This window comes from Garra rufa, chromosome 13, assembly GCF_049309525.1.
Source record: "Garra rufa chromosome 13, GarRuf1.0, whole genome shotgun sequence".
Classification (NCBI taxonomy): domain Eukaryota; kingdom Metazoa; phylum Chordata; class Actinopteri; order Cypriniformes; family Cyprinidae; genus Garra; species Garra rufa.
In genome coordinates, this window is record NC_133373.1 from 34,128,318 (window position 1) to 34,142,107 (window position 13,790).

At 35.3% G+C, this 13,790-nt stretch overlaps 1 protein-coding gene across 2 annotated transcripts in view; it reads left to right on the forward strand.

Annotated features, from left to right (window-relative positions):
- The window catches only part of LOC141283229 (uridine-cytidine kinase-like 1), a 31,117-nt gene that overhangs the window by 13,544 nt on the left and 3,783 nt on the right, over nucleotides 1-13,790 (forward strand). Inside the window, exons 6-13 of one of the 2 annotated variants that reach the window (XM_073816516.1) lie at nucleotides 1,211-1,400; nucleotides 1,655-1,716; nucleotides 4,650-4,666; nucleotides 9,566-9,664; nucleotides 9,985-10,078; nucleotides 10,300-10,362; nucleotides 12,119-12,241; nucleotides 12,924-13,031. In XM_073816516.1, coding sequence (XP_073672617.1) covers nucleotides 1,211-1,400; nucleotides 1,655-1,716; nucleotides 4,650-4,666; nucleotides 9,566-9,664; nucleotides 9,985-10,078; nucleotides 10,300-10,362; nucleotides 12,119-12,241; nucleotides 12,924-13,031 — 756 coding nt within the window. Of the gene's footprint in view, nucleotides 1-1,210; nucleotides 1,401-1,654; nucleotides 1,717-4,649; nucleotides 4,667-5,335; nucleotides 5,356-9,565; nucleotides 9,665-9,984; nucleotides 10,079-10,299; nucleotides 10,363-12,118; nucleotides 12,242-12,923; nucleotides 13,032-13,790 lie in introns of both variants that reach the window. The other variant, XM_073816515.1, reaches the window with a different exon arrangement.

A 13,790-nucleotide genomic window follows, 5' to 3' on the forward strand; every position in this document is an offset into this window, starting at 1 on the left:
ACGTCAACAGCTTGTGAACAATGTGACATAACATTACATTTACCTCAGGAAAAAAACATTCAGTGACCAAAAACTTGTTCATTAGCTAGAAAAATGAACAATATAATAATTACTATAATTTTTATATAACATAATTTTTTACTTTTCTTCAATGTTTAATTTGTTTAAATAAATCTGTCAAGTTTTTATGACAGCCACCATTTAAATGTTTCAAAAAACGAATAGGAGTAGAAATTTAAAAACTTAATTGAGTGTAATTTAAATGTTTGCATACAAATCAGTTAATTTTAAGCTTCAATATTATAGTAATGTAGAACCAACTGACTCTCATGTATATTTTACAGCATTGGTTGATTTTCTTTTTTTTTTTTTTAAGAAAATTTGCAATGTACTGTACCTGATATACAGTCAAACCAACATTTATTCAGACACCTTCCACATTTCTCAGATTTATTACAGTATATTTGCTATAGTTTAGAAAATGGTAATAAAATATGACAAGAACTATGATAAGAGTTAAATCTGTGTCAGAAGAAATTTGTCTTGATAATCACAAATTAATTACAGTCAAACCAAAATTTATTCAGATGCCTTCAAAATTTCTCACATTATCACTGTTTATTCGCTATAGATTAGAAAATGGTAATAAAACATGACAGGAAGACAAGTTAAACTGTGTCAGACTCAGAACAAATTCATCTTGATAATGTCTGATAACTTTGATAGAAAGGTATGGTATTGGTACAAAACATGGTCAGGTTAAAGTGTCAAATCAAATTTTTGGTCCCAATTTTTATACATTTTACTGGTAGTCCACTGTATGAAGACTTTTTGGGTATAATATGTCATAGTTTACTTTATTTTGCTATCCTCTCTTACATAAATGAAGTATAGTGTCCTGCACCCAGTAAAAAATATTTAAAAAAAAAATCTGTTGTCTGAATAAGTTTTCGTTTGACTGTATATCTAAAATAATCAATATCGAATTAGAAATCAAATCAAATAGCAAGCTTGTGAATCAATCAAATCGTGAATTTTGTGTCAAAAGTCAACCCTAGTAATAAGCTCTTTAAAGATTTGAATGTGACACAGTTGCATTTGGCTTTGTAATTATTTTTGTTGCAGCCCTAATGTACACTTTCTGTTTGTCTATCACAAGTTGTCAGATTTTTGTCATTTTGTGTTATTTCTCTTTCTGTCTGTCCTTCAGCTCCTAGACATGAAGGTGTTTGTAGACACAGACTCTGACATCCGGCTAGTCAGGCGCCTAAAGAGGGACATCACGGTTAGAGGGCGTGACATTTCAGGCGTCATTAAACAGTACAACAAGTATGTCAAGCCAGCGTTTGAGCAGTACATCGAACCCACTGTCCAGGTGGCAGATATTGTGGTCCCAAGAGGTACGTAAAGTCAGAAAAGTCAAAATCGCTGTCAAAAAGACTAATAAGCATTTTTTTACTAGACTGGATTTTACTGGATTACCTATTCGATAATTTAAAAATGTTTCACCATGGAATTTGTAGAATGTCTGTGTAAATATCAAACTGAAAGACCTTATACAGTTGTAATAGCCTTTGATGCTGGTATAGAAATAATAGAAATAAACAACTGTGTGAAAGTATAATAGAGATTCTAACAATCTGTTGTTCCTCAGGTGGAGAAAACTTTGTCGCTTTGGATCTGATTGTTCAGCATGTTCACAGTCAGCTGGAAAAGGTATGTCATGAAAATGCCTCCTCATTCTCATCTGTTTGACACTGAGTGAGAATTATTAGTTGGTCTGTGCATACTGAAGAGCTGAGAATGGCCAATGTGCATGCCCTTATCCCTGCTAGATGATTCACATGCTCTAAATACACACACAGATGTTGCATGCGTGTGCATACAAAGCCCATGCCATGGTAAAAGTGTAGTTTACTCATGGTATGAACTAGTTTGCCCTCTGGTGGTCATACTGTACCTGTGACAAGATATTTTGTTCTAAACATTATGTGTGTTGGTTAAAACAGGAAAAGGCAAGGCCAGTAATCTTTTTCTTCATTTTACAGTTCATATTCCCTTTTATAGTATTATAAAATTCATTCGCAAATGTCATTTCTGGCACAATATTCATTCAAATTGAAATGAGAAAAAAATGAAAAGTGGGCATTTTGTACCATAATATAATCCTGAATAGTCTTTTCCATGTTGGTTAACATTATCCACTGTTTTTCTTTGAAATAGCATGCTTTGGTGATTCAAATGTGTAGTCAGGTTTGATTTCATGTTGACTTCAGGTGCCTACAAAGGTAATTATTAGAAAGACAAAGATGTTAACACTAATTAACGTTTTGTGAGTGATGTTCTTGTGCATGTATTGATGACGGATGTATTTCTCAGAAAGGGTTTAGAGCAGGGTTCCCCAAATCTTACCCTGGAGGTCCAATGCGCTGCAGAGTTTAGCTCCAACCCTGATCACACTCACCTACCTGTTATTCACTAATGATCCTGAAGACCTTGATTAGCATGCTCAGGTGTGTTTGATTAGGGTAAGAGCTAAACTCTGCAGGAAAATGGATCTCGAGGTCCAGATTTGTTGATCTCTGGTTTAGAGCTTCTAGTGCAGAGGTTCTCAACTCTGGCCCTCGAGGTCCACTTTCCTGCAGAGTTTACCTCCAACCTTGATCAAACTCACCTGCCTGTAACTTTCTTGTATGAAGAGCTTGATTAGCTTGTTCAGGTGTGTTTGATTAGGGTTGGAGCTAAACTCTGCAGGAAAATGGACATCGAGGGCCAGAGTTGAGAACTCCTGTTCTAGTGCCTGGCAAGCTGAATAAAGTCATGAATTATACTGAGGTGGAAAATGCTTTGCTCTTCTTTACTCAATCAGTCATAGTGAGGAATGATCTTTAGGACTAATGAACCATGTGCTTTTGTGCAAAAGATATCATGCTCTAAAGCCACAGGGCCGCATTGGGTTTCTCATCACATAGAGGTCAGATTTAAAAGATTTTCTGTGTTAGGCCCAGTGAGTACTTTGCCTGAAAAATATTGTTTCAGAGACACTGGAAAAGTTTTTTTTTAACGATTAGGGGTATTTTTCACATTTTGTTTTGTATAATGTGTGACGTGGGTTTTTAATATTATATATGATAGTAATGTTGGTATTGACATTTTTGCTATATGAGAGAAAAAAGACTAACGTTGAACTTGCTAACATGTGGTAGGTAGCGGCCAATTAAGTTTAAAAATATAGAAAGAAATTGATTAAATTAATGGAATTTTAAAAAAAAAGCATATTTATTTATTTGTTATCCTGGACCACAAAACTAGTCATGAGGGTCAATTTGTGGAAATTGAGATTTATACGTCATCTGAAAGCTGATATCTATAATCTGAGGGTGTTAAAAAAAACCTAAATATTGAGAAATCGCCTTTAAAGTTGTACAAATGAAGTTCTTATCAATGCATATTACTAATCAAAAAGTTTTATATATATTTAGAGTCGGAAATTTGCAAAATATCTTCATGGAACATCTTTTCTTAATATCCTAATGATTTTTGGCATAAAAGAAAATTTGATAATTTTGACCCATACAATGTATTTTTGGCTTTTGCTACAAATATACCTGTGCTCCAGGGTCACAATTATTCATTTAATATTAATAAAAATTAAATGTATTAATTTAATTAATTGTAAATAATTTTTATTTAATTGAAATGAAATGACAAATACTGACCAGTGTATAAAACTGTCTACCTTATTTATTATTTGTTTAAAATGAATAAAAATTAAATGTATTAGTTTAATTCATTAAAAAAATATATATATTAAATTAATTGAAATGATAAATACTGACCAGTGTATAAAACTGTCTACCTTATTTATTTATTATTTGTTTAAAATGAATTAAAATTAAATGTATTAGTTTAATTCGTTAAAAAAATATATATATTAAATTATTTGAAATGATAAATACTGACCAGTGTATAAAACTGTCTACCTTATTTATTTATTCATTTAAAATGGTGTGTGTGTATATGCATGATGTATACAAACACATACACATTACTATTATTACGTAAATTATTAATATAGAAATTAATAAATATATTCATGTGTTTATTCAGTTATTTATTCATTCATTCATTCAAAATAGAATTTCCACTAATTCAAACAGACACTTTTAATTTTTAATTTTATTTCGTTAAAGAATCAACCTTTTCCCAAAACAAAACAAAACAGCTGGTGTAACTAAAGCAATGAAAAATTGTCTATATGTGTTATCTAAGCAACCCCGTGATACTGTAGTAATACAGTGACAGTGATAAAAGACTATTAAATCAGTTAAACTGTTAAAACGTTTTATTTTCAGTGATGAAAATATGAGAAGCATAAATGTATATTGTGTATATAATGTATATAAGAATGTGATTGTATCTGGTTAAATATAGGCCATAAGAGTAACTGATAGTGCCATGAAATATTTTCCCCAGTATACCATGGAGAGGGTGAGGGCTGACTGTTTGGAATGGCTTTTCTGAGTGAATATCTCATTTCATGAGTGTGTCTTTTTTTTCTTTTCTTTTTTTTTAAATTCTTCTCCTCCCGTGCGTGTTTGTAATGAAACACTTGCTAAACCCTCAACCGATTGCTCTAACCATCCCAGCGTGAAATCACAGTGAGGTATGGCTGCTTTTCCCCTCGTTCCCTTCCATCTCTCTGTCCATCATTCTTTAAACCCGTGCTTCATCTCTCCTTTCTTTTCCTCAAACCTGCAGAGATGCACATGGAGTCAAAAGGAAAAGCGTAGCTCTGGCTGTGGTCTACACTGAACAAATTAATAAAAGAAGTAATAAATGGATAAACCGCCTCACCCACAATAAAATCTCATTGGTCTGAAATCATAGCTGTAATTGGACACTGTATTGCACAAAATTGATGTAAAGGCATAGAATATATTTATAAAGAAGCTTTGCAAGCCAAAAAAACACCATAGCTGCACTATGTAGCTTTTGTCTCCACCTCCACTGTGTTATTTTGATGCTGTTGCTAACACAGGGATGGGCCTATTTCAGTGGTTTTGCTGTCTTTAGATACCGTGCAGCCTGTGAAACCCATAGATAATGCATATGGTTGCAGTATTGAGACATCTGTTGTAATTTTATCAATTTATTGCAGCACCTCAGCTGAAAACCACTGATATACTACCCAAACCTGAGCTCATCTTGGCTGTGATGTGTCTGTCTGTTCTGTATAGACTTTAATCAGGTCGTGTTCTTTTCTCCCCCTCCCTCTCTCTCTTCTCTGTCTCGTCATCATTGTCTCCCAATGAACATTTATTCCCCTCTTCAGAGGAAACTCCGCTGGGATATGTGAGGATATATTCTTGCATCCTCTTGCCTTTCTTTTTTTCCTGTTCCGTTTCCTCCTCCTTATTTGATTTTGGATCCATTCTCTGCAATCCTTCCTCACTTGATAAACACACATTTTGCCCTTTTAGTTTTTTTTTTTGTACTATTAATGTTTGAATTTTTTACAGCTTGTGTATGTTTAACGTAGCATCATCTTTTCAGAGTGAGCTAATAACATTTACACTGTCAGTCCATCACAGTCCTAACCAGCATTGACTGTGAAAAGCGACAAGACATTCTTCTGATTGGTTGTCCTTATGTTATGCCAGGGCAGAGTACTTGTCGCGTCACACTGGTTAGGATGTGGTGTCTTTCTGTATGGCATTGTGGGCTAAGGATTGGTGAAACCAGCATCCACAATGAAGCAAATTTATTGGCGACATATATTAAAGCAGAAGTTCGCTTTGAGAACAAAAATGTACAGATAATGTACAGTCGTGGCCAAAAGTTTTGAGAATGACACAAATATTAGTTTTCACAAAGTTTGCTGCTCAACTGCTTTTAGATCTTTGTTTCAGTTGTTTCTGTGATGTACTGAAATATAATTACAAGCACTTCATACGTTTCAAAGGCTTTTATTGACAATTACATGACATTTATGCAAAGAGTCAGTATTTGCAGTGTTGGCCCTTCTTTTTCAGGACCTCTGCAATTCGACTGGGCATGCTCTCAATCAACTTCTGGGCCAAATCCTGACTGATAGCAACCCATTCTTTCATAATCACTTCTTGGAGTTTGTCAGAATTAGTGGGTTTTTGTTTGTCCACCCGCCTCTTGAGGATTGACCACAAGTTCTCAATGGGATTAAGATCTGGGGAGTTTCCAGGCCATGGACCCAAAATGTCAACGTTTTGGTCCCCGAGCCACTTAGTTATCACTTTTGCCTTATGGCACGGTGCTCCATCGTGCTGGAAAATGTATTGTTCTTCACCAAACTGTTGTTGGATTGTTGGAAGAAGTTGCTGTTGGAGGGTGTTTTGGTACCATTCTTTATTCATGGCTGTGTTTTTGGGCAAAATTGTGAGTGAGCCCACTCCCTTGGATGAGAAGCAACCCCACACATGAATGGTCTCAGGATGCTTTACTGTTGGCATGACACAGGACTGATGGTAAGCGCTCACCTTTTCTTCTCCAGACAAGCCTTTTTCCAGATGCCCCAAACAATCGGAAAGAGGCTTCATCGGAGAATATGACTTTGCCCCAGTCCTCAGCAGTCCATTCGCCATACTTTTTGCAGAAGATCAATCTGTCCCTGATGTTTTTTTTGGAGAGAAGTGGCTTCTTTGCTGCCCTTCTTGACACCAGGCCATCTTCCAAAAGTCTTGGCCTCACTGTGCGTGCAGATGCGCTCACACCTGCCTGCTGTCATTCCTGAGCAAGCTCTGCACTGGTGGCACTCCGATCCCGCAGCTGAATCCTCTTTAGGAGACGATCCTGGCGCTTGCTGAACTTTCTTGGACGCCCTGAAGCCTTCTTAACAATGCAGTGGAAAGTTTTTTTCGGGATTAAGTTAATTTTCATGGCAAAGAAGGACTATGCAATTCATCTGATCACTCTTCGTAACATTCTGGAGTATATGCAAATTGCTATTATAAAAACTTAAGCAGCAACTTTTCCAATTTCCAATATTTATGTAATTCTCAAAACTTTTGGCCATGACTGTACTCACTCCCTTGTCATCTAAGATATTAATGTCTTTCTTTTTTTCAGTCATAAAGAAATTGTTTTTTGAGGAAAACATTTCAGGAATTTTCTCCATATAGTGGACTTCTATGGTGCCCCGAGTTTGAACTTCCAAAATGCAGTTTAAATGCGGCTTCAAATAAGCCCAAGAAAGAAGGGTCTTTATCTAGCAAAACAATGAGTTATTATTTTTTTTATTACAATTTAGATACTTTTTAACCTCAAACGGTTGTCTTGTCTTGCTCTACCTGAACCCTTTTTTTTTTAAGTTCAAGACAGTTAGGGTATGACGCAACAATTGCCCTACATCGCTGTTTTACCTTTTTTGTTAAGGGTATTTGATCATCTTTGCATGTTCACTTTGTAAACACTGGGTTGGTACTTCTGCAATGATGTAGGATCCTTTTGAACTGATTTTTGAAGTTGAGGGAGAAAATGAGATGCAAGTTTTTCAACATACCCTAACTGTCATGAACTGGAAAAAGTTCAGGCAAGACAAGACAAGCATTTGAGGTTAAAAAGTATATAAACTGTTCGCTAGATAAGACGCTTCTTCCTTGGCTGGGATCATTTGAAACTGCATTTGGGATTGTTTGAAGCTTCATTTAAACTGAAATTTGAAAGTTCAATCTTGGGGCACCATAGAAGTTCATTATATGGAGAAAATTCCTGAAAGGTTTTCGTCAAAAAAAAATTCTTTATGACTAAATAAAGAAAAACATGAACATCTTAGATGACAAGGGGGTGAGTACGTTATCTGTACATTTTTGTTCTGGAAGTGAACTTTTCCTTTAAATATCTCAAATCAGTCTTTAATGTAGGTTTTTGTACGCTGTAGATGGTACTCTCAGTCTTTGCTTAAATTTTCACATTTGTAATTAAATGAACAGTTCAGTCCAATATTGTTGGTTTTATTTAAAGATTTAGTTCACTTCCAGAATAACAATTTCCTGGTAATTTACTCACCCCATGTCATCCAAGAGGTTCATGTGTTTTTTTGTTTTAGGTCTTTGAGGGAAACATTCTAGGATTTTTCTCCATATAGTGGACTTCAATGGGGATACATGGGTTGAAGGTCCAAAATGCAGTTTCAGTGCAGCTTTAAAGGGCTCTACACGATCACAGCCTAGGAATAAGGGCCTTATCTAGCAAAACAATTGGTGATTTTCAATAAAAATAAAAATGTGTATACTTTTTAACCACAAATGTTCGTCTTGCACTAGCTTGACTTCAAGCATTACTTAGTCATGTTGGAAAGGTCACATGTGACGTAGGCTGAAGTACCGACCCAGTGTTTATGAAGTGAACATGCACAGAAAATCAAACGCCCTTTACAAAAAAAAAAAAAAAGGGAAAACAACCATGTCGGACAATTTTGAAGTTGGAGGGGAAAATTAGATTTAGTTATTCACCCTACCCTACCTTTTTGAACCAAAGTACACAGACGAAGAACTAACTGAACGTGACTTTTCCAGTGTGATTACATAATGTGCAGAGCTAGTGCAAGACAAACATGGTTAAAAACTATTTAAAATGTACTTTTTTTTTTTTTAGAAAATAACTGATCATTTCACTAGATAAGAACATTATTCCTCGTCTAGAATCATGTACATTTGGAATTTGGTCCTTCAACTCAATCTTCATTAAAGTCCACTATATAGAGAAAAATCCTGGAATGTTGTTCCTCAAAAACCTTTTTTTTTTTGACTGAAGAAAGAAAGACATGAACATCTTCGATGACACTAGGGGTGAGTTAATTGTTAGGAAATGTTTATTCTGGAAGGTGAACTATTTCTTTAATATCCCATTATTTCACTGTTTAAAGAAATGGTTTACCCTAAAATTAAAACTGTCATTTACTTTACCTCAAGTATGACTTTTTATTCTTTCTTCCGGAACATACAAAAAGAGGTTTTAGAGGTTTACGATGTTAAAAAGCAGTGCTTTTTTGTGGTCTATGAAAGAAAGAAAGTCATGTGTTTAGAATGAAATGAGTGCGTAACTGACGACAATTCTTATTTTTTGTTGAACGGTTTCTTTAATGCTTGTGCATCAGATCTTTGTTTGCGAAACCCTCACTTCTGTCTACTTCTAATGTAAAGGCCTGTTCACACCAAGTCTGATTGTTGTTCTTACTGACAGTTATTCCTACAATATTAACAGGTTATCAACGCATAACCTAAGTCCATATGTTATTGGTTAGTGACATTTGTTTTTGGAACGAAAGTGATTTATTCATGCAAATTATACAGTTGTTTTATTTTAAAATGTGTTCATAATGGAAATCCTGACTTGAAGTGAATGGGCCTTGACCTTCTGCCATAACACTTCAAACTCCCATCAGCTCTTCCAACCATATTCGCATTGGGAAAAAGTCAAATATTGTTATGTTTGTCTCTTTTCCATTAGCAAAAAGTGTGGTTACTTATTTTGCTTGCTTGTGTGCAACTTGCGGGATGTTTACATTTCATATCCATGTGCTATATAGATCAGCCCTGGCATCTGCCCATCAGGGTCAGCCTCTACCCAAGACCCTAAGTGTCATGGAGAGCACCCCACAAGTCAGAGGAATGCACACTATTATCAGGTATGACCTTACTGCTCACACCATTATTCCCTTTAGATGGACAACTTGTGTTATTCCAATATAAGTGTAATTAATGCCACAAATAAATAGAAAGCTAAATGTATCAGCTTAATGATTAATTGCCTATTAAAATGAGTGTTGCCTCAGCAGGCCGGCAACGGCTTGAGTTACTGTATGTTTGTATGTTTTGGGTCACTAATATGTAATTGGGTAATTAAAATAAAATAAGGATTGGCCAGTGGTTCTTGGGTACCATACAGTCTTCCAAAACACACATCATCTCCATTTTGTATTATTGACTGTGTCTCCTGTGCCCCCAGGAATAAAGAAACCAGTCGGGATGAATTTATTTTCTATTCAAAGAGATTAATGAGGCTTCTCATAGAGCACGCCCTGTCCTTCCTGCCACTGAAGGTGAGTGGACCGGCATTAATGAACTTTAAAACTTGATGTTACGAGCTCTGGGTATTGGATATAATACAGTGATACATACGAGTGTCGGACAGGGCCCCCATGGACAAATTACATTTTTATGGTGTGAAGTGAAGCAAGTCTTCATTCAAGATTATAGCACTTGTTTTATATAATTTGTTTAAAAATCAATCACTGATCCTTATTTCGTCTTCTCCCTTTAGCCGGTGTCTGTTGAAACTCCTCAAGGAACTGTGTATGAAGGGAAGAGGCTGAGCGGGAAAAGGGTTTGTTTGTTGAGAGATTATTATGTGTTTTTTCTCACACTTGAGTTTGAGTTTTGAGCTTGAGTTTGTTTCACTATTCACTTTTTTTCTCACAATTTTGAATTTTTCACTTGTTTTTCTCACAATTCTGAGTTTAACTCACTATTCAGACTTTTTTTCTCAATTCTGAGTTCATACTGTTTCTCACTATTCACTTTTTTCCTCACAATTGAGTTTCTCACTATTGAGATTTTTTCTTACAATTCTCAGTTTCTCACTGTTCAGATTTTTTCTCACAATAGTATCTCACTATTGAGACTTTTTTCCTCACAATTGAGTTTCTCACTATTGAGACTTTTCTCATAATTCTGAGTTTGTCTCACTATTCAGACGTTTAATTCTGAGTTTCTCACTATTCACTTTTTTTCTCACAATTCTGGGTTTATCTCACTATTCAGACTTTTTTTTATCAATTCTGAGTTCATACTGTTTCTCACTATTCACTTTTTCCCTCACAATTGAGTTTCTCACTATTGAGATTTTTTCTTACAATTCTCAGTTTCTCACTGTTCAGATTTTTTCTCACAATAGTATCTCACTATTGAGACTTTTTTCTAACAATTGAGTTTCTCACTATTGAGACTTTTCTCATAATTCTGAGTTTGTCTCACTATTCAGACTTTTAATTCTGAGTTTCTCACTATTCACTTTTTTTCTAACAATTCTGGGTTTATCTCACCATTCAGACTTTTTTCTTAAAATTGAGTTTATCTCACTATTCAAACTTTTTTCTCACAATTGAGCTTATTTCACTATTCAGACTTCAGAATTACGTTTATCGTTATTGAGACTTTTTTCTCACAATTAAGTTTAGCATTATTGAGACTTTTTCTCACAATTGACACTTCGCAAACAGCTTGATTGACAGGTGATCTGACCAATCATAACGCAAAATCTGCCATTTTGTCGGACAAACAAATCAGACAGAAGAGTGGATTAACTTTGGTGGACTTAAATAAAAAAAAAATTGTGTGTATTGACTTTCCGTGGTTGAAATAAAATATGTTCTAGCATTCATTCATGTTTTTTTTTTTTTTTTTTTTTTTTGTTCTTTAAGTAAATTCTAAGACGAACGGTTCACATGTCGATTGATCTAATAAGGCAATACAGTGGTCTGTCATGACACAATAAAGAGCCACAAAAGGGTATTTATTGTTTGAATTTCCTTAAACATTTTAAAGCTGAGATCTCGTTTCATACCAGAAGTAACCTGTACTGTCTTGTCTGTCTCGTGTTGCCAGTTTTCTCTTTACTTCGCAATATATTGAGAACATAATGTGTAGTGTGAGATCAGTATTGTTTGCCGGACATAGCAACTAAAAAGGGTGGGTCTTTGCGAAGGGTCAATTCTGAGTTTGTCTCACTATTCACTTTTTGTCTCACAGTTCTGAGTTTATCTCACTTTTGAGACGTTTTTTTCCTCACAATTTTGAAAAAGGAAAGAATGTCAAGATAGAAACTCAGAATTCTATTTTCCTCAATTCCAAGTTTACATCTGATGTTTTGTTTCTGCCACAAAATAAAAAAGTAACATTTTATCTCTCAATTTTTTATTTATTTATTTACTTTTTCAGAGAAAAAAGTTTTATATAAATTGTGAGAGAAAAAGTCACAATTATCTATTTATTTTCTATTCCATCAACAAGTTTCCATAGGTATCGCTATTATCTGTATGGCAGGGCTTCATACCTGTGCTTCTTGTTTGTTCATTTGACAGATAACTGGTGTGTCCATTCTGCGGGCAGGAGAGACCATGGAACAGGCCTTGATGGCTGTTTGTAAGGACATTCGACTTGGGAAGATACTCATTCAGACCAATCATGACACAGGAGAGCCTGAGGTATCATATCCTCACCCATCCAACTGACAGACACATCTATAAACAAGCTCTGATCAAAAGTTGTCTGTGTAATCATGTGTCCTTGTCTTCTCAGCCTTGGTGAGACGGCACTTATGATTTACTCGTAGCCTACTAGTCAGGTCATGGTCTGTTTCACTGCTGTGGTTTGTCAGATTTGATATCTACACCTCTTTTTCTCTGACATGTAACATGTGCCTTGATGTACATGATAAACTTGACAGCTCTGTGCTGATGGATGTCAGTTTGGTGTTTTTTTTTTTTTGTAAGAGTATTGCATACAGCTCCCTCCAGCTGTATGTTCACTTTGCATTAAGTACAGTCTTGTACTGCTTATGACCAGTGTTAGTGTAGTATTATTCATATACTATTATAGAATTTATTACTATTTTAAATTAGCTTTTAGTTTTATATTTCAGTTTTAAGTTTTAGTAATTTCATTGTGTGTATATATATCACTCATCCTCAATACTGTCGTGTTCCATTTGCATTTTTTGATCTCAAAATTCCTTAGATGTCCTTATTTAATTTAGGGTGAAATCTCAGTGCAAAACCATCTGTTTAAGTCTGTTTCTGCTTTAGAAGTTTAATGTTTTACGCAATGTCACATAAATCATTGCCTAGTCTATAAATTTGTCTTATTACAGTCTAATTTCCTCCTCAGCTCCATTACCTTCGTCTGCCCAAGGACATCAGCGAGGACTACGTTATCCTGATGGACAGCACTGTGTCAACAGGAGCGGCAGCTCTCATGGCTGTCAGAGTCTTACTTGTAAGTCACCTCAGCAGACAGGTCAATTTCTCAAATATGCACAGATATTGAATATTTTTACGTTTCCTGGGCATTGTGAATTAGATTTTGGATCCTTTTAAGACGCGTAAGATAAATGTCAACATGGAGCCCCAGAACTGATCTTGTCTTGTTAGATCTGATCGGTTTCAGTGAACACCCAACACGATCACATTTCTACATCTACATCTTGGACCTCTCTTGCATAAAAAACAAACAGTCCTAACCAAATTGCTCAGTTTTTGGATTAAAGTGGGACCAAAGTTCATATTTGATATGGGTGTTTAAAAGGTCTATCTGGCCTTGGTTCAATACTTCTATCTGTTAACAACTTGGTTACTTAGAGGAATCTTGAATTGGTTATCTATATATTTCTAAGTGTTTATTAAGTTAAGTTAAACTCATGTTATGTTATGTTATGTTATGTTATGTTAAAAGTTGATCACCTGCAGATTTTGTATTTCTGGCTCCCAGGTTTCTTTTATACAGGTAACGAGTTGAGCTTGGGAGTAATCTGACAGTGACAGTGCTCTTAACCTCAGTTTGTTACCTGTATAAAAGACACCTGGGAGCCAGAAGCAATCAGTCAATCAGATTCCAAACTCTCCACCATGACCAAGACCAAAGAGCTGTCTAAGGATGTCAGAGACAAGATTGTAGACCTACACAAGGCTGGAATGGGCTACAAGACCATTGCTAAGCAACTTGGTGAAAAGGTGACAACAGTTGGTGCGATTATTC